This window comes from Sardina pilchardus, chromosome 19 (assembly GCF_963854185.1).
Source record: "Sardina pilchardus chromosome 19, fSarPil1.1, whole genome shotgun sequence".
NCBI classification, from domain to species: domain Eukaryota; kingdom Metazoa; phylum Chordata; class Actinopteri; order Clupeiformes; family Clupeidae; genus Sardina; species Sardina pilchardus.
Genome location: NC_085012.1, coordinates 30,889,361 through 30,911,363, shown reverse-complemented (window position 1 = coordinate 30,911,363; position 22,003 = coordinate 30,889,361). Strand labels below are relative to the sequence as shown.

Here is a 22,003-nt window from a genome sequence, read left to right as displayed (position 1 = left end):
GAGAGACAGCTCTCTACTGAGAGTAGTGGATACAGATACAGGTGTAATCAATTTAACTGGCTAGTCTTAAGAGAGCCAGCCTGAGACAGAGTAGATTGTTTAAAAGTTGAATGTAGAGCGTCTAATTGATGTTGATAGGCAGACTGTTTAGAATGGGTGGATGAGTGAATGGTTTGAAGAAGATGAATGGATATAAAGTTGGATGGAATTAGGAGGACTTATTTTGATACTGTTGTGCGCAGAGGATACAGGGGAACAGAATATGTAGTCTTCAGAGAGATTGTAAAGCCTGAGAGAAACTGACAGTTGGTGCCCAGGTGGCTGACCAGCTGGAGTAAGATTCTAATTGCTGCCGTGATGTCATAATGAGCAATGTTAAGTCTATGGGGGAAATTGTAATAGTTTTTAACTAATAGTTTAAAAAGTATAAAAGTTACAAAGTTGAAAAGTCATAGCACACATGTCCTAAGTAAGACCTACGTAACGCAGTTTGAATGAAGTTTCTACGTTAAACGGTTCTAGCTGATTTGCGTGCGTTAGAAGAAGAATAATAAGAAGAAGAAGAAGCCTAGGAAGAACAGTACAGTGCATTTTCATGCACTGTAATTATACTGAAATCCGGTTAGCATCATAGCATACTGCACAAATTTATTAAAACTCCTGCATTCAAGTTGGCTGATCATCTCAATGTTTTCCAACTCCAAGACTCAAAAGGACCTGTCCCAAGGAGAAAAAGTATTAGCCTACCTTGAAACTTAAACACGCGTGGGGAAACTGAACAGTCCAACCAGTAGACTATAATAAGCTAGCCAATTAATGCTATGCTACTTTGTTTACAATATTTTGAGGCTTCAAGCCGACAGCTGAATTAAAGAGGCAGAGTTGTAATAAATGCTGAATGTTATGGATATCAGAAATGTCAGTATGTAGAATATATTTAAACATTATATACTGTATAACAATCTGTATAATTCTTTATAAAGAATATGTATAGGCTATTTCTTATATATTGTGTTTCAAATAAAGACAAGCTTTTTCTATGCCTTATTGTTAACCGCTCACATTATATGAAAGGAGAGCGATAAAAGGTGACCTTTTGGCGTGAAAGGCGATGCAATTAAAAATGTGGGTGCACCTAAATTTTGTGATGGTGCACCTAAAAAAAAAAAAAAGCTAGGCGCACCAGTGCAACCAATGCAAAAAGTTAGTCTGGAGTCCTGGTGTGTGTGAGGGCAAGGGAATCCTAAGTGCAGGCATGTGTGATGTCTTGGGTGGAGTGGTAGTGGGTAAGGAAAGAGGGGGGGGGGGAGTAATAGTGATGTACTGTATGTAGGGGTTGGAGGGTTAAGGGACAGTGTATATGTGCATAAATGAAGTGTGCATTTGTGTGGGGGGAGGGGCATTGTGTTGTATGTGGCATAAAGATGCTGGTAAGGGGCAGTACGTGCTGTGTGTGTGGGGCAGTGGCATACTGATGGTGCAGTGGAGGGGGCAGTGTGTTGTGTGTGTGTGTGTGTGTGTGTGTGGGGGGGGGGGGGGGGGGGGGGGGTGACCAGTGTGCTGAGTATGTGGGGAGTTACTGTTGGTTAAGGTGGGTAGGAGCAGGGGTCAAAATTAACTTTTTGGCTTACCAGCCAATGTTGCTGGTAACTGGAAAAAGTTACCGGCCAAGCAGATTTTTTACCAGCCAAAATTACAAAACACCTTTTAAAGCTATTGTTAAGTACTAATGATATACTACCTTTAACTATTGCTTGTTTTCATGTCATTATACACTATATTTGAAAAAGATTTAACAAAGACCATTTTTTTTAACTTTCCAGTCATTATTACACTAACCACTTTTATACAGTAGGCCTATTTTTTAATACCTTAAATTTACGTGGATCTCATTCATACTTGTTCAATCATAAGGATGAAAGAACTGAACATATGAGGCAAAGTAATAAAATAAACTAAATTCATGTGTCTGTTCTTCATCCACTATGCCCTCCATGAAGTCTGGCCTTTTCATTCGAACACCCTTTCATGTGACACTCGGCAGGATATATAGTTTTCCGCCTCCCTTATGGATACAATGTTTAATTCTGGCTCTATCACTCAGCCGATCACTGAAACAGAAGTTGCGCGATTGCTGTCTGTTTTATTTACTTTTATTTTGCGTCATATATCACGCCAGTCAAGGCGTCAATAATTTAATAGGCTACAGAATGGAAAATGGCAGGGGGTGGACAGGATTAGCTGACAAATCTGTGATGCTCGCTTGTAGTTCTTGAAGCTACAAGTTCAACTAACTCTGCAGTTTTCGAGCAGTCAGATCAGACCGCTGTCTAGCATTCACTGCCACTGGACAGAGCAGCCACTCGTTTAAAGCACGCGGCTGCCTGCGAGCTAGCAGCTGCTGCCGCGGGAGAGAGACGGTGAGCCAAGGAGGGGTTAGCGGCAATCACACACACACACACATACACACACACACACACACACACACACACACACACACACACACACACACACACACACACACACACACACAGTTTTGTCGTAATCTAACGTAATATAACAATATAACTAAATAGGCTAGGCTATTTCGTTGATGACTAGCGGCCGTTTTACACACGCCAAAGTGGCGGATTACTTGTCATAATTCACTCGCCAGAACAGAAATCTACACGCCATTGGCGTTTGGCGGGTAGTACTAATTTTGAGCCCTGGGTAGGAGGGCAGTCAGGTGTGTGTGTGTGTGTGTGTGTGTGTGTGTGTGTGTAATTATCATTTCGCTAGTCGTCTTCTATAGGCCTACGTCATTGATTTCACGATTGTCAAAGTACATGTCGAGGGGGGATGTTTATTAAGCGCGCCGCGCACGAGAGGTAGAGAGAGAGAGAGAGAGAGGGAGAGCAAGAGAAAGCGGTCCTAGGAGAGAGGGTTTACTTGATACAGTTTGGTAAAGTTGCACGCATAGTCTAGCCACGTTTACATGGCGACTCGTGAAAGAAATATATGCTTTCACCCGAGCCGCGTCAGGCGCACCAGTGCGACCTAGAATTGTTTTCAGGCGCACTGTTGAAAATGTTGGGTGCATGCAGACAGTGCGGTGCCAGGAAAGCGGGTTGTGATGGTTGTCGTGCACTTTGCTGCAGCATGTTATGCACGTGATCGAGAAAGTATACCCACAGCTGATCACCGTGATCGAACTTAATTTGATCGCGATCACAAATCGAGATCGTATAATCGCCCAGCCCTAATGTACATACATACACACACACACACATACATACATATGTATACACACACAGACACAGACACCCACACCCACACCCACACCCACACACAGAAACATACTAAAAAAGAAAGAGAGAGAGAGAAGAAAAGTGCAATCTTAAGGGGGTTTCCCAGGACGGTTCAGCTTCCTAATGACTTGAGGGTAGAAACTGTCCTTGTATCTGCTGGTACGGGTCCTTAGGCTCTTGTATCGTCGGCCTGAAGGCAGGAGGGGGAAGAGATGGTGGCTGGGATGACTGGGGTCAGAAACTATACGCTTGGCCTTTCTTCTGCATTGCTGACTGTAGATTTCCTGGATGGATGGTAGCTCAGTCCTTGTAATACTCTGTGCTGATCTGACAACTCTTTGTAGCGCTTTTCGATCCTGGGCAGTACTGTTACCATACCATGTTGTTATGCTACCAGTCAGAATACTCTCTATTGTACAGTGGTAAAAGTTGGTCAATATCTTGTGGTCCATGCCAAATTTCCGCAGACGTCGCAAGTCTTGCTGTCTTTTTGATCACACCAATATGGTGTGTCCAGCTCAGATCCTCACTGATGTTAATGCCCAGGAATCTGAAGCTGCTTTGGTAACACTTTATTTGAAGGGGTCTACATAAGGGTGACATGTAACCGTCATAAGAATGACATGACAAATGTCATGCACATTAATGACACATTATTAATGTTTCTGACTTTCAGCGAAGATTCAGCGTTTACTGACGTTTTTCACATTCAAAAGACATACGGTGAAAACTGTGAACAGTACAAAATACAAAGTATTCAGTGTGTGTTCTTGTGAAAGAACGTAGCATAAACAATGTATCTTTCTCCGTTAAGCACAGTCTAAAATGTTACATTGTTTACCGTTACTAAGGTAACCTATGGCGTTGTTTAACATGCAGGCTATTGTATGATAGCAAAATCGCTGCTAAGTTAAATAACACACATCGTTTAAGTAATACTATCATTGTTATTCAGTTCATTCTTCAATTCATATAATGTACACATGCGACTAAACTTACGGCATTGCTTCTTAGACTTTGCGCAGTAGTTTAAAGTTAATGTCTCTTGGCTGTCTGTCTGTCTGTCAACTGGGTTCAGTTTTGTCGACGAACTATTGACTTTAGAACGTCCTTGTCAGAAGACGTAGCTATCAACAATGCATAACAATGTTAAATGACAACTAGGTTACATAAACAAGCAAATGATATGCAGTTGTCAGCTTCTTAAATAATAACAATAATAATAATAATAATAATAATAATAAAAGATAATTAAAATAATTGGTTATGAAATTATTTCCAAGTAATAATAAAATAAAGAAATTTGCTTTAAAATAAAAACAGAAAGATAAATGCCTTAAAGGCAACACACTCCCCGTCTGGCCTATGTGAGGCCACTATTAACTTGCAGAAGTCCAAGGCATTAGTGGTGGTGTAAGTATGAGGGGGATTTCTGGGTCCATAGATACAGGTAGAAGTGGTCCAGCATTGAGGTCCTTCAATGAGCTTCTCCAAACTTCCCATCTTCTTAATTTGTCGTCTGGAATGGGTGTGTCCCAGTCAAATGTTTCAGAAGTGAGTTCCAGCATTTCAGGCTTCCTTCTCAGGGTTTGTTGCAGGGATGCAAACCGGTTGGCTACCTGCCCTTTGTTGTTCAGCACGTTGGTCTTGAAGGCATTCACGCACTGTGTTGATGGCTTATGCGCATTACCCAGACACACCTCTCCTATAACTACCCAACCGAGGTCCAAGCGCTGAGCAAAGGGAGCATCGTGGGGTCCATTGACCTGCTGCCTAACCTTGTGTGCTCTAAGGACATCTCTTCCGAGTAGCAGGAGTATTTCTGCATCTGGATCCAGTTCTGGGATGTGCTTTGCAATGTGATGAAGATGAGGCTGGTGTAGAACTGCACTAGGTGTTGGAATCTCAGACCGGTTGTTTGGGATCTCTTGACACTCAATGAGTGGAGGAAGAGACATCAGAACTTTGCCATCCATTGACTCGATCTGGAATCCGTCTGCTTTCCTTCCAGATGTCTGCATGGTGCCAGAGCATGTTCTGAGATCATAGGAAAACGGTTTGCTATCTACACTGAACATATAAAAAAACTCTGGTTTGGCTAATGAGTGATTACTCTGATCGTCCAGGATTACATAGGCTTTTATGGCAATGTCTTTAGCACCTTTGGGATATACCTTTGCAAGGCAAATCTTTGAGCATGTACGGTTCCACTGACCTGTCCCGCAAACTTCTGTGCAGCTTGTTTTGATGACAGGAGTGTTGGGTTGATCTCCCTCCCCGCCGTCCTCTTGTGACGGTGAAGGAGCCTTGACTGCAGGACATGATGGGCCGGGATGCATGACTGCATCATGAAAGGTGCTACCGCATTCAGTGCATTTAATAAAAGACTTGCAATCTTTAGCCAGATGAGAAGATGACAAACAGCATCTGAAACATATTCCTTTTTCCTTGAGAAAGGCCTTTCTGTCGTTGAGGGGTTTGCTCCTGAATGTTCTGCATTTCTGAAGAGGTTGGGGTTTGTTGTGTAGAGGGCAGGTCTGGTTTGGGTCGATGTTGGTTGTATACACATCTGTTTTGTGTACAGAGATGGATTTGTTGGTGTTAAAGTTCTTCACTATGGATTGTTCTGGTTTGATGGGTGTTATGGTACCGGTGTGGAACATGAAGCTGGGGTCGTTCCTAGAGATGCACCGATCGCTCGGCCGCCGATCGGAATCGGCCGATTTTCACGTGATCGGCCACGACCGGCGACCGGCCGGTCAGTCTGAGACATGCCGATTTTATGCCGGTCAAATGCACTCGCACGTACTTGTAACAACATCACACTCACACAGCTGAGTTTTTTTTTTTTTTTTTTTTTATCCCACCCCACCCCAATCTCCAAGAGACAACAAATTCCTGAATTAACACTAGATTTTACGAGTATTCATTCGCTTCTACCTGTTCCATCCTTCCACTTGCTTTATTTTACTCCATCTTTCTGCATATTGCACTTCGTTGGTTTCATGTATCATACATTCGGTTTCGCAATAAGCTTTAATATAGTTTTTTAGTTTCCCTATACTCAATTCATGTATGTCTATTGTTTTAAAAATTAAGATTTTCCCTAACAAAATAATGATGTTCTGAATAGCGTGAGCTTCCGCTGAGAGATCACCCAGAAGTACTGTGAAAAGATCCAAACGCCACACAGCTGAGTTTGCAAAGTTTGATGAAGCTAGGCCAACAGTCAGGGCTGGATAAAGCGCTAATACTGAGTTTTTCTATGCAGCGAACGCTGTGCTTTGCCATATTGCGTGGCATTTAAGCTGTCACTTCAGGTTACAGCGCTCATCAAAGCCCGTCCTTGCCGCTAATTGCGTGCCCACAGCTGAACAACAAGCGCTATCAATAAGCAGCGACATAGCCTTTACTCAACTTAAGGCGAGACACGGCAGGAATAAACATAGTTTTGCTTCGGTTTGCCAACTTATCATGTATTCTTTCACACTACTACAACAACTAAGTCCGATTTACAAATTTAGAGGTTTATTTCATTACCTTTTGTCTGATCACGCCTGTATATTTCTTCTAAATTCGCTAAAAGTTAGCATTCTAACGTGTCATAAACTACCGCGACCGTGATACAAAACATATCATGCGTGGTGTCGTTGGAAAGCTGTGTTTCTCCCGCATGACGTTATGCCATCCAAATATGGACACTTCCTTAGTATCCGCAAGCAATCGCGAAAGTTCAAAGAAGAGTGTGGACTGAGAATGTATGTCATTTGCTGTGTTTCAAGGCTTCTCAAAATTAGTTTTTTTTGTTGTCATTTTCCAACATCTCAGCCTATGTAGCACTAACTTCAGTTATCAGTATTCTGAAGATATTTACAGTTGGATATTGCATATGGATGTGAGAAGAAAAGAAATAGTGTTCCTAGTGCATTTCTACATGTGTGAAATGAATGTCCCACACTGGGATTAGGCTACTGCAGCTGAAGAAGACTTGAAGAAGAATCTGTCTATTCACATTTTTCTACCAGCCATTTATAAGTTGATTACATTTCTAACATGTTGCATTAAAGAAAATATAGGCCAGAAAATAACTCTTTGTTTGTGCTGTAAAGTGGTTAGAAGAAATTAAATCGGAATCGGCTAAAATCGGTATCGGCCGGTCAAACTCGATGAAAAATCGGAAATCGGAATCGGCCAAAAAATTGCAATCGGTGCATCTCTAGTCGTTCCGCCTCTTAGCCTCGCAGCACACAAAGTTTGAAAAATATTCAAAAGGAGGAAAGCGACCGTGGTTCTTTTCTTTGTATGATGACCCAGATGACACCCACTTCTCCTGAAGCCAAAATGGAAGCTTGGCTACAATTGGTCCAATTCCACGTGAAGTATCCAGGTATGACAGGCCAGTCAGATATCCATCTTCTTTGGCACCTTGTACCTCTGTAAGCAAGTCCCCAAGCTCCCGTAATTTGATGTGGTCCTTGGCTGGAATTTTCGGAAAGTTGTCCAATCTCTGAAATAGTGACCTCTCAAGGATTTCAGGGGCGGCGTAGGACTCACTCAGTCTCTCCCATGCTTTGTGTAAAGCCAGCTTGGGACTGCCAGCATGCACAGAGCGTATGCGTTTCACATGTTCACTGGATTCCTTTCCCAGCCATTTCGTCAGAAGATCCAGCTCTTGGATTGCTGTAAGGTTAACTTCACCAGCTGCATTAGTGAATGAAGAACACCATGCACGGAAATTTTCAGGTTTATCATCAAATTTATACAGTCCGGAGCTAACCAGGTCTCGTCGTGCCAAGTATTGTGCTAATGGTTCCACCAGCGACGGCATGCTGAATGCAGGGTTGCACTGGGGAACATATGGCTGAGAATGCACATTAAGACTGGTATTAGACTTCATCTCATATCTAGTCAAATCAGGTGATTTTGGACACTGTTTTACAGCACTGTCATGTAGTTCTACAAGAGGTGGAGAAGCAACAGGTACAACTGCTGATGGGCAAGGAGAATTCCAGCGGCCAGCTTGAGACTGAACATATGCATTGATGCGTTCACGTTTAACTTTTGCTGATTCACATTCTTCAGTTACATTTAAATCTTCTTCTGCATTCTCTAGCACTTCTGCCTCTACTGCAGTTGCAGCAGCTTCTCTTTGTAATGTTAACATTTCCAACGCTGTGTCTAGTCTTACAGTTTCCAACTGATTTTGAGCATCTCTCGTTATCCTTTCTGTTTCTCTAGCAGCCTTTTCCATTTTCAATTTAGCCTCTTCGCTAGCATATGCTGCTCTTACCTCGGCAGCTTCAGCTTTGGCTTTGGCTAGGGCTAGCCTTGCGGATGATGTTGACGTTTTGCTGCTCCGGGACACAGACGACTTGCCACTTGTTGACATCTTGGCTACTCGAAGTCTTGAAATTGCCTTTTCACTTTAGTGCTCTTGTGCAGTGTGTAGGAACTCTGACTTAACACCAAGTTAAACCGTTGCCAATGAAGAGAGAGTCCGTAGTAAGATTCAGCGTTTACTGACGTTTTTCACATTCAAAAGACATACGGTGAAAACTGTGAACAGTACAAAATACAAAGTATTCAGTGTGTGTTCTTGTGAAAGAACGTAGCATAAACAATGTATCTTTCTCCGTTAAGCACAGTCTAAAATGTTACATTGTTTACCGTTACTAAGGTAACCAATGGCGTTGTTTAACATGCAGGCTATTGTATGATAGCAAAATCGCTGCTAAGTTAAATAACACACATCGTTTAAGTAATACTATCATTGTTATTCAGTTCATTCTTCAATTCATATAATGTACACTAGGGCTTTGACTCCGAACTTCGTTATTCGAATATAATTCGAATTTTTGAAAAATATATGATATTCGAACGAATTTTAGGCAGCTCTTAATATTCGAACCTGTTATGAGCATTATTTTTTTGTACATGTGTTTGCATGCAAACGTTGTTTTCAGATTCAGCGGCTTTCTCACATCTGGTAAAGTCGTGAATCATGAGCTCATTAGCAAGGCTATTAGGCTTACTCATCTGGGCTCCTGTAGGTGTTGTTAGCGAGTGGTTTGACTAGCCTATTCAGTTTCCCCACGTGTGTGTAAGTTTCAAGGTAAGCTGTAACTTCCTCATTGGGACAGGCCCTTTTAAGTCTTGGAGTTGGAAGACATTGGTATTGAGATGGTCAATCAACTTGAATGCAAGAGTTTTAATCTGTGCAGCATGCTAATCATGCTAACCGGATAATTTAGCTTGTTGTCTTCTATGCGTCATTGCTTTCACGATTGTGAATGTTTAGGATGCATGTGAGCGCGCACGAGGGAGGACGAGAGAAAGCGGGCCATAGAGAATGAGTTTAGGCTACTTAGGCTATACTGTTTGGTAAAGTTGTATAGTGCCTCCACCTGAACAGCGTTATGTCGGTGCAATCAAGCTTCCAGGGATCTTGTTTTCATGGAGACAGACGCGGTCTGCACGGAGTGGAGGGGCTGTGTAGGCTACGTGTGTGTGTATGTTTGTGTGAGAGCGAGACACACAGACGCATGAGTGACAGAGAGACGGAGGGAGAGCAGGAAAAGGAAATTCAGCTTAATGAATGCTGCGTGTTTTTCCAATAGCATAAAAATAATGGTCAAAATATTATTAACAAATATTCGAATACATTCGAAGTTTGATATTAATAACCAAACGAACTTCGAATACGATTTTTGGCCAAAAGTCAAAGCCCTAATGTACACATGCGACTAAACTTACGGCATTGCTTCTTAGACTTTGCGCAGTAGTTTAAAGTTAATGTCTCTTGGCTGTCTGTCTGTCTGTCTGTCAACCGGGTTCAGTTTTGTCGACGAACTATTGACTTTAGAACGTCCTTGTCAGAAGACGTAGTTATCAACAATGCATAACAATTTTAAATGACAACTAGGTTACATAAACAAGCAAATGATATGCAGTTGTCAGCTTCTTAAATAATAACAATATAATAATAATAATAATAATAATAATAATAATAAAAGATAATTAAAATTATTGGTTATGAAATTATTTCCAAGTAATAATAAAATAAAGAAAATTGCTTTAAAACTAGAATGCATTTCCAGATGGGAAAGTGCGAAGTGTGCTTGCTCCGACGCGCCGCGAGAGCGCCCCGGCAGGATACGCGACAGCTCGCCCTCAGGTCAAAGCGCCAAAGTTTGGCCAAGACGCGAAGCTGCTTCGAGTTTGGCGACGTTGCCCTCGATTGCCGAATTCTTACACTGACCTGACGAGTTGCCTAGGTTTATCAGTGGTATGTCCCAGAGCACCTCCAATGTAAAAATGTAGATGTCATCCCAAAGACGTAAAGAGATATGAGCCAAAATGCATTTTTGCTAATTGCGGCGCCCCCTAGTGGCCAAATTACAACACATTTACTGAGGCTACTTTGGATGGTGTCCAAAATCATCCCGCCAAATATGGTCTCGATACCTCACAGCGTTTCCGAGATTTGACCTCACTTCCTGTTTGGACGCTTCACCATCGAATTTGATTGGCTGTCACGGGCGAACGCTTTGATGTATGAAAATGAAATGTACACCTCTAAGGACAAAGACACACACACACACACACACACACACACACACACACACACACACACACACACACACACACACACACACACACACACACAAACAACTCTTTCAAACAGAAACGTCAGTCCGTTACATCTGCCTCGTGTCCACAAACTGCGTGTCGCTGAGTTGACTAGCAACGAAGACTTTCACATAAACACACACACACACACACACTTACACACACACAGACACACCACCCCTTCAAACACAAATATCTGTCTGTTACGTCTGCCTCTTGTCCACAAACTGCATGTTGCACAGTTCACCCACATCTACCCACAATTCTTTGATTAATAAATAACTCCAGCATTAAAAAAAACTGCAATGTGTCAAATCTTATTATACAACAATTGGGTTCTATGAAGCTGTTTCTTTGTTTCTGATTGGCCGAGAGACGTTCCATGAGTTGAAATATCCCACGATAATCCACTCTGACTTTTCCCAGCTAATAATAAATCACTCCGCGATACAATGTCAAATTGTCAAGTGTAAAACGAACTGTCACATTGCATCCAAGCTGAAATACAGACGCTCAGAACATAGAATATGACGGAGGTGGATATTAGCTAGTTGGATGGCATGTAGGCTAAGTAAAATAGTGATGTTTCAAAGCTAAAAGCATGTCCTAACCAGACGCAATGCGAGCTAACGTTTATTTTTTATTTTTTTATTTTTTAAAGATTATTTTTTTGGCTTTTTATGCCTTTATTTGGACAGGACAGTAGAGAGAATGACAGGAAGTGAGTGGGAGAGAGTTGGGGTGGGATCTGGAAAGGACCACGGGGCGGGAATCGAACCCGGGTCGCCAGCGTACGGTGCAGGTGCCCCAGCCAGTTGCGCCACTGCCGGGGCCGAGCTAACGTTTATTAGGCTATATTCTGCATTGCTTGACAACGGGAGAGATAGAACTAACGACTGGCTTTTGGCCATAGCAACGTGCTTTTAGAACTAACGACTGGCCATAGCAACCATCCATTTAGAACTAGTAACGGCAGTTTGTCCTGGCTGCAAGTATTAGAACTTTGTGGCGGAGAGAAGTTAGTTCTACAAACAAGACAGTTTTAGCGATTTAAACGTTTACATTATAATGGGAAATTAGCGCAAAAAACAAGTGGTAGAATTGTTGTATAAAAGCAATATAGCACTCGTGATCGTGGGTTGTTGCTGGATATTCCCACGGTGTTGTTGCCTGCGCCACTCGGCCTCCGGCCTCGAGGCTACGGCCGAACAACACCCGTGGGAATATCTAGCAACAACCCACTCCCACTCGTGCTATATTGCTTAAATATGTATATACTGTATGTATATACTGTATGGGCAATTCCATGCAAAACTGTCAAGTCCATAACCCCACACAGCATCATACTATGATGTGGATGATGATTTCTTAAAAGCTTACCATTTCGCTCTTCTTGTTTGAACAACATATTCGATGACATTGTTAACATAATCATTTGCATTATATAAATGTAACCCCCTTTTCCACGTCTCAACATATACTGGAGTCACATTCATAAACATAAACAGGATCCTAGGTTCTCAATTTGCTGGACTCACTGTCTACCATAAAGTTAAAGAATAGTAATAACAGAAGAAAAGGTAAGAAGATGTTGATAGCGTGATTAACTAGTGTGGTGCCTCCACTGAAGAATTTCTATACCACTGCACTGATGGAAATATAAAATCCTCAGAAATGTCAAGTGACTACAGTTACTTCTACCTGCTTTGATATGTCTTTTCATATAAACAATTTTGGCCATAATAATTATATTGCAATTATATCAGTTAAAGTTTTCTTTGTATCACAAACAACAATAGGCTACAGTTTACTTTACTTCAGGGCGTAATGTTAACAACTTCGTTAACATTAAGTTTGTTTGTTTGTTGCTCTGTATTGACAGCAGACGGCAGAATGCAGGTGCACGCAATGGATGTTTTAAAGAGAGTGCATGTTCCACATGAACCTCGGAATGTGCCGCACCAGAACAAAGGAACTGAATGCTATATGCTTTCTATCGTGCGTGTGGCTCGTTTTTCAGATTTGCTTGCTAAATTTTAAAAAGCCACACAATTTAACAGTCGCTCATTCTAACCTGCAAATGGTTAAAGTGATGCTAGGGCCAGATGCTGCATAAGAAATGGAAAGACTTCACTGACCAGTTGGCCTTGCCAGCTGATCGCTGTGAGATACGTGGATGATGAGATTTCAGATAATTCTATTTGGCAAAGAACTGGACAATGCTACCGGAGAAGAGATGTTCAGCCTGAACAGTTCAGGGTAACAGAATTGTTGCCTGCTTTACAAACCATGAGTGTACAGGGGAGCTACATCAGGTGCAGAACTGAAGTGTTGAATTAGCTTCCACTATTTGTACGCGTCGCGAACGGAACGCTTCATAACAGTCATCAGAATCATTCATATCAGTTAGGCGTCCGGTATAGCTTTCCAGTTAAGTTAGCACGGATATGCGTAGTTTGCACTGACGGGCCAGCATCGATGACAGTTCAAGTCAAGCTTCATAACGAAAGCCAAGCAGAAAAATCCTGCCATGGTAGCGACGCATTGAGTGTTGTGTAGGTACTTCTACTTCTATAGCAGGGGTATTCAATTAAAATTCATAGAGGTCCAGTTACTAAAATGTCCTCCAAAAAGTCTCCAAAAGTCCATACCAAAAAGTCTTAACTTGAATGGACCTTGAATGCAAAACAATACTGTAGTTGTCTTTACTAGGCCTACATTTCATGAAAGTTAACAGACAACAGACACTGAATTTATGATGTAAAAAAGTGTCATATTATCTATGCACTGCCTGATGTAGACTAGCTTGACAGCAATTGCTAGCTCGATGAGTTGCGAAACGACATCAGCAACACGTACCTCGTTCCATATTAAATTTACAGTTAACATAGTTTGGCTTCCCCCAGGCTACTTGGACCATGCATTTAATTACCTTTCACTGCCTTCATGTCTGCCAGGCTCCAAACTGTCTTCATAACAGCAGTTGCAATTCAGTATTAAAACAGCCTTGGTAAAGTTAAAACCAACTATTTGAACTGCAGTTAGTTTAGCCTACCCTCATAACTAGACCTCTCAAATTCCGAAATTTGAAGTCTAAATATACACACTTTATGTTGAAAGTGTAACTGCGATTACATTCTAATTAAAATCCTCGTTGCCTCACGCACACCGCAGACAGGGCGACCGCGACCGCTCTACTTCCGGTATTTCGCCGAATTTGGGAGTGAAGTTTACCCAGAATGCTCAGGTCAATACAAATCATCCAAAACACACCGTCAGTATGAAACATCGTGTGATTGTGGAGTATATATACCAAATGAACACACACATCATCTAACAGCGCGTAAGTCCGTACTTGTCCTTCGGGGCCATGGCATTGCTAAGATCCAACCAGTCTCGGGATGAGACACCCCGTTGCGGACCATCCTAGAACTACACCCACATTGTACCGTTGCGGGCCATCTCTGTCACCGAAGGAAAGATTGCAAAAATACGAGTGTGCTATCAGACCATAATGGAAATATGAAAATACATGGTATAACTCCATAGTGCTATGAGAGTTACATCAATATGTTTTACAAGAATGGCCTTGATTTTGATTTTTTTTTTTTTTTTTTAAATATCAACATTGTATCTTAAATCACTCTGGAATGTCCTTTTGGCATTACTTAAGCAATTTAAGATGAGCTATTCTGCTTAATAGTATACATTCGCCAACACACACGTTTTTGCTAATTATAGAGCCATCGACAGACCAAATAACACCAAATTTATTGAGGGTGCTTTGGATGGAGTCTCAAGTCATCCCACCAAATATGGCTTTCATACGTCACAGCATTTCCAAGATAGGCTCACTTCCTGTTTGGCGGCTTCGCTCGCTGAATTTAATTGGTTGTCACAGGCGAACACTTGGACGTATGAAGGCGAAATCAAGGCGGTTGATCCGCCTTGGTCTGTAGATCATGCGTGTCAAGTTTCATGACGATCGGATAAACTATGCGGCCAGGGTAGCTTTACTTTGATCTTGGACAAAATTCAAAATGGCGGAAAATCCATCATGGCGGAAAATGACGTCATATGGTGCGTTGGAATCGGCTGAGTCAGAGGATTCCAATGGTATAAGTTTTATCAAAATCGGCCATACGGATCAAAAGTTACGGGCATGAACGTGTTTTCAATCTTTGACCAGTTGGTGGCGCTGGAGCGTGAGAATGGCGAGCATGAAACCTGGTGGTGTCAATCAGGGTAGTCTCCTCTATCAGCATACCAAATTGCATGACTTTATGTCTTACGGTTTGGGCTACAGGTGGAAAAATGTGTGGGCATCAGCGCTCAAAAGTCGCTTTTCCATTCATTCCTACGGGGAAAAATCGACCGGAAAAACTGGAATAACGGGAGAACGACAAGGCGTATCGAAAAGCTTTATACAAGCCACCATCCTCGCATCAGGACGCACGCGTGAGAAGTGGAACGGCGTCTCTAGCTCCAAATCCCTAGGACAAGATAGGGAGACAAAAGTTGGATTTAAGATAAATAAGTTTGATAATAATATGAAACGCACGGATAACAATAGTGTGCTTTGCTTGCAGCAAGCACACTAATAAAAGCAGAAAGATAAATGCCTTAAAGGCAACACAGTTGTCATAATGTGTCATTCGGTTTTTGTTATGTCAAGTTGACATTGTTTGAGCGTCATCATCATTATGACAACTTGACATTAGGCAAGAAAATGTAATCCGTTTACAATATTGTCATGACAACTTGACGTATAACTGTGTTTGGCCTGACTTATCTTCTAGGTTTTTTAAAGTGATGAGCCTGAACAATTGGCTGTCATGACACCATTATGAATTGGTCATGAATACTTTTCTTGACCTCAACTACAGTGGTACAGTTTTGACTAGTCATTAAGCTGTCACAAAGAACTATTACTGACCAAAATAGTTTTCTGACATTGTCATGAATACTTACCTTTGACCTCAAGTACAGTGAACCGTCTGAGATGTTTCCTGAACATGAAGTGTCATTACACTGTCATGTATGTTTAATTTCTGTACATTTTACATTTCTGGAACATTGGCCCTCATTTATCAACCGAGCGTAGAAACCAGCATACATCTGAGCGCAGAAATCATCTATACGACGGGGCTCTGGTGTGATTGATCAAACTTTCGTATCACTCCAATTCCAGCGTAAGAATAAACGTGTGTTGATAAATGTGGCGGCTGGAAACCAGCGTGATTTAAATATCACGCCCCTATATTATGCTCATTTTAGTGACCTCGCCCCTAGAATTTACGACATGAAGGTGCATTATACGTTTAAAAGAGATCATTAGTGACCTCGCCCCTAGAATTTACGACATGAAGGTGCATTATACGTTTAAAAGAGATCATTAGTGATCTCGAGCCACAGTCACGTCCAGCTGAACCTTGTTCAGGGTACCCGCGGGGTGTTAAAAGTATTAAAAAGGTATTGAATTCAGTGTTTCCCACATAATTTAATTCTATTTGTGGTGGTAGTGTGCTTGTGCGCAAATTTGTTTAAAAATTGCGCAACATACTTAACTGGATTTAATTGCGATTGCTGATTTTTTTTTAATGTATATTCTTTAAACGTGCATGCATGTTTGTTGAGGGACAGAGAGGCTGCACAAAGGTGTGCATAGCTCTACAATGAAAAGAGTTCATCTAGTTTAAGTAGTACAACATAAAATCATTGTGTGGTGGTCAGTGTTGATATTGTGGTGGGCCGCCACAAATAAGTCAATGTATGGGAAACACTGGAATTTAAGTTTCCAGAATTAAGGCCTTGAAAGTGTTTGGCAAATGGTTATGTCTCTCTACAGAAGTGTTTAAGCTGTCTTTGATAAAGTAATTAAGAGGTGTCTATATTGCTTTTTTGTTGGAAGTATTGTAACACAAAACTGGTTTGACATAACCATTTGTCAAACATTTTGTTTACAAATTGTGTAATGGGGCACCAATGTGGGGGTTGAAAAAAAATCTGCAATTTTTCTTCTGATTTCACAAGATTGAAACACAGTCAGTATCAACAGATACGGCCTACGAATGAATATGTGGAATCTAATAGGTAGCAATCATTATTCACAGAACATTTGAAGTCTTTAGCTTGAAAACGTTACTCTTTAGGTGGTAAAATGTTGAAGGAAATCTGAGATGGTCAAGCAGAAGGCATTTGTTGAATTGAGGTGGAATGACCCCTATGCAACTTTTTCATAGTCATAAAATTGCTTAGAAATCGTTGTTTTGCTTGACTGACCAGTTTTATCGAAAACAGTAAGATTTCCTCCCGCCCCCAGTGTCCCTATCCGCTAGTGCAACCTTGCAGCAAAGTTCAGGAGACGATCGTTCCCTGTTAACATCTGGAAGGCTGAGACGCATAAAGAACAAGAAGAACCACGCGTGCAATTTATATATTTATATATAGCCTAAATATGTATAAATATACACGCTAAAGCTGTCGGGGAAGCTCTGCAGAGAAATATGCAAGCATAAAAGGAGCGAATATGAAAACGAAACCGAAACTTAAGATGAAATCGACAATCCTGCATAGTTTCTCTTTTAATAGAAAGAGGCTCTATCTGAGGCGTCCGAAAACACCAAAGTTTTGAAGCAAGTTTATCTGAGCCTCCTTGAGACTGCGCAGATGTAAGCGGGCCTTATTCAATATTTACAAATGTAATAGGTGCCAAATAAAAACATATAATTAAGAAATTGTGTGATTGGAAAAAATATTGAATAGCATTAGACAGGCCCCTCTTTTTCTAAAAATTGACTTCAAATGGCAAATGGACTTGAATGTTTAGACAAAAAAAGAAAGTACTGAGAGCGCTACTAGGAGTAGTAAAAAAAATTGTAGTATATTCCACACTGGTGCTCTTTTGAGGCCGGGCAAAAATTGAAGTAAGAGAAAGAAGTTGGTCAAAGGCACTCAGTTGAGGAAAAATAAAGCCTTTAATAGTAAATGGCAAGGACTAAAAACATACGCCGACGCGTTGCGGCCACATGGCCTTCTTCAGGGCATAAAGCTAGGCTTTATTTTTCCTCAACTGAGTGCCTTTGACCAACTTCTTTTTCGGACTTAAATGTTCGGGCTTAATGGGTACACTTAGCTTAGTACCGGTAATAGAGAGATGTAATGAAATATTGCTTTTTTTTCTGCTCCATTAGTCGTCGAGGTGGTGAGTCTCACAGCCGAAGCCCATATGCCTCATCATGTCAGTCACGTTCCCGAAGCCATCACCGCCATTCCCGTTCTCGCAGCCGACCCTCCAGCTTATCTCCCAGCACACTGACATTAAAGAGTACACTGGCAGCTGAGCTCAGCAAACAGAAGAAAGTTAAAGCTGCTGAGGTTGCAGCCAGAGTGAAGAACTCATCATCCATCAAGGGCAACACATCCACGGCTTCTCTGCTCCTAGACAGCCACACTTCCAACCATGCTACTTTGAAAAAGTCTCGACCACCTCCCCCCCTGCCACATCAGGAGAGGATTTCAGGATTCCAGGATTCCAGTATGTCTAGCCAACACTTACCTGTTGCTAAGATCTTCAAGAGGACATCAGAGGTACCTTTTGCCAGAAGCAGAAGCATAAAAGCTGAGGAGAATCCACCCATACAAAAGGAGAAAAATAATGTCATGGCTAGCCAGAGTAAAGAACAGGAAGCGGTTACCAGACCACCAGTAGGCACAGTGCCCTCTTTGCACTTGCCACCCTTCCTTTTGGAAAACATGGATGGGATCAACAGGTTTGCGTTATGATTATTAATTCTTGTGACTTAGCTAGTAGATTAGAAAATATATTTGGTGCTGAATGGGTCCAATATATTGTACTGTAAGTCTGTGTTTATGTTCTCAGATTGAAAGAGTGCTTGCCGACACACACAGGAAAACGGAAGCCAGAGAGGAAAGCAAGACACCTCCTTACTGACCTCCCACTTCCGCCAGTACTCCCTGGGGATACTTCCACATCTAGTCCATCAGATGACAAAAAGCCTAACGTTCTGCGTAGGAGGCCAAAGTATGTTTTTTTATAGCCATCATGTAAAATGTTTCCATTTCTTTTGCCATTTTTTTCATCATTTAGAAATTGTTTCTCACAGAATATGTGGCCCCCGGTTTGGAGAGATTAAGGAGGCAGAAATTGATTGGGGGAAACGATGCGTCGACAAGTTTGAAATAATTGGAATCACTGGTGAGGGTACTTATGGACAGGTGTATAAGGCAAAAGACAAGGACACAGGTAGGAGGTTACTCCAGTTAACTTTGAAAAATTATTGGGTGTTTGTTTTTGTTCTCATATCTTGAAATAATGCAACGCTTTCATGACCTCTGACAGCTGAAATGGTGGCGCTGAAGAAGGTTCGTTTAGACAATGAGAAGGAAGGCTTTCCCATTACTGCCATCAGAGAAATCAAGATCCTTCGTCAACTAAACCACAAGAGTATAATCAACATGAAGGAAATTGTTACAGATAAGGAGGATGCTCTCGACTTTAAAAACGATAAAGGTAATTAACTCAACACTAAAGGTGTATTTTTAGGGGTGGGTTTACAATAATCAGCAGGTCCAGTTGTCCAAATTGGTTAAATATGATGTGTTGCTGATATCCACGGTTTATAACGCTAAAACCACTTAACCGTTTGACGTCATTCAAACACTCATACAAAGGTCTTGTAACGGAGATTTGACGATTGTATTTTTCACATTTGTGAACTTCATACTTTTTGAGATATTTACGATAAAAGAGTTTAAAATTCCCATAGAGTTTACATTGAGACGCTTTGGCGGCAAAGATTAATTGTTACGTCAGTGCTCAGCTGTCAGTAATCAAGGATCTTTGCTGCGCCAAACCAGGCTACTCATTAAGTTGTAACAGCTGTGTAAACATTCTACTATGCCACAGAGCTGCAGTAGGCTAAACCTGGACGTTATCGTCTTGTCTCCTCCTGTAGGCTACTCAAGCCTACTTGATTTGTTAACATCGTTACAGTAACCAGTTTGCTCTAGGTAACGTTATCAACAGCTAAGACAATCTAATCTAACGCACTGTATTAAGCTTTACTGTCTATGGTATTAAGCTAACGACAAACATAACTTGCTCCAGGCTAACGTGGTCGGCTGCAGCCAACAGGGCTTACACAACATCTTCACAGTGCAGCCTACACAACACCGATCTTCACCCAGCGTTTTAAGTCCAACCGGATAGACATAGGCCTGGCCTACTAGTTGTTGCACTATTTAGGTTTGCCTTTTTCTCACAGTCGTTTCTAGTACAAACTGCATTAAGTTGTTATCATTGTTTGTTTGTTAGCAAGCTAGCACTCGTTTTAGCTAGTTACTGCTAGCCAGGCAATCATTTAAAGCATTTTCATATCATTCACAAATCCAAAAACCTTTGTTAACAGCTTATTGTACATTCCTAATAGGATCACACACATAACACTTTGAAGAACATACTAGCTCATCCTGTAATATGGTTGTGTAGCCAACATTAAATATCCTGTAAGAACGTTTTGCTAGATATCCTACCTTGCTGCATCATCGTTGATTATTGTTTGAGATTGTATTCCGTATTCCAATACTTTTAACCTGCATTAAAGTGTAGATATGTAAGCTATGTAAGCTACCAGTCGTTTCACTGTAGGTGAACTTCAGTAGGCTACTAAAGTGTCAGCGCTTGCAACTCGTTTGAAGTTGGCAACTTCAATCTTTTAAATTCTAATAAATGAGGAGTTATTTTCCAAAATACTATGTTGATGCATTTTCATAAATCGCTTTTTAAATGTGGGTTTCCAAGTAATTTCAGTGGAATTGGAATTGAGTTATTGTTATTTATCTATGCTTCTGTGTCATAGCCTATGTTGTCTTTTTAACTATGTTTTACACAGCAACCTTTTTGCATTTACATGCAATGGTAATTCCTTCCATGGAATTACATTTTCTAGTTCTTTCATGTTGTTTACAAACAAGATTACAATAAAATTACAGAAGGATTTCAGGATATCTGCTTTCATTGCCTAGGAAATCCAAATATACTGTCCATAGCCTTAAAAAAAACGATTTTTGCCATGCATTTTTGATTAACATTTCACATAAATCAGACCAGGAATGATGTATTAACAAATCCCTTAGTAAATGTCTTCAGAATACTGCTAAGTGTATAACTGGAAAGTTTGGTGTACATAGGTGCTACAGAGGCTGAGAAGTATCTACCGGAAAATGACTCAAAACCGCAAATAACTCGTTTTGAGAAAACAGCCTTGAAACACAGCCAATGAGATTCATTCTCAGCTTAGACTCGTCTTTGAACTTTCGCGATTGGTTGCTAATACAAAGGAAATGTCCATATTTGGATTGCATAGCGTCATGTAGGAGAAACAGGGCTTTCCAACGGTGTCACACACGATATGATTTGGATCACGGTCGCGGGAGTACATGACACTTTAGAATGGGAACTTGTGAGAAAATGTGGAGAAATACATAGGCGCGAGCACACAAAAGTTCGTGAAATAAACACCTAAATGTGCAAATCGGACTTTGTTGTTGTAGTAGGGTGGTAGAATACATGCTAAGGTAGCAAACTAGCACAAAATCTCGAAATTGACCGGAGGTCACAAAAACAATATTTTCAACTGCCGTGTCTCGCCTTAATTATTAGAGATGCACGATATATCGGCGACCAATATATTATTGGCCGATAAGTGACATTTTTAAAATATTATTATCGGTCCGATACCATAATTTCGGCCGATAATTTGCGCCGATATTTTTTAAAGCTCTAATTTCCCAACTACTGTACTACCTAAGGCTCGTCTGACTGTATGCTACTTGAGCTTGGTTGGCTACTTCCTCCTCAAAATAATGTCAACTATGTGGATGCAGCCTATTTCACCAGCCCAAAATTCTGTCGTGAACAATAGATCTTCTTTTTGACCTAAGCAGAGCGAAGCCCAGCCTACTCAGAGCGAATTGTGGTGTGTCTTCACTTTTCTGCACTAGTCGGGGAGACAAATAAATAAACTGGGACAAATCAGTAGATAACTAGCTCTAAGTATTTT

General features: G+C 41.2%; 1 protein-coding gene across 1 annotated transcript in view; it reads left to right on the top strand.

Annotated features, from left to right (window-relative positions):
• The window catches only part of cdk13 (cyclin dependent kinase 13), an 89,700-nt gene that overhangs the window by 10,615 nt on the left and 57,082 nt on the right, over positions 1-22,003 (top strand). The window contains exons 2-5 of the mRNA XM_062520652.1: positions 18,113-18,691; positions 18,802-18,963; positions 19,046-19,185; positions 19,282-19,452. Of these exons, the coding sequence (XP_062376636.1) occupies positions 18,113-18,691; positions 18,802-18,963; positions 19,046-19,185; positions 19,282-19,452 (1,052 nt within the window). The remainder of the gene's footprint in view (positions 1-18,112; positions 18,692-18,801; positions 18,964-19,045; positions 19,186-19,281; positions 19,453-22,003) is intronic.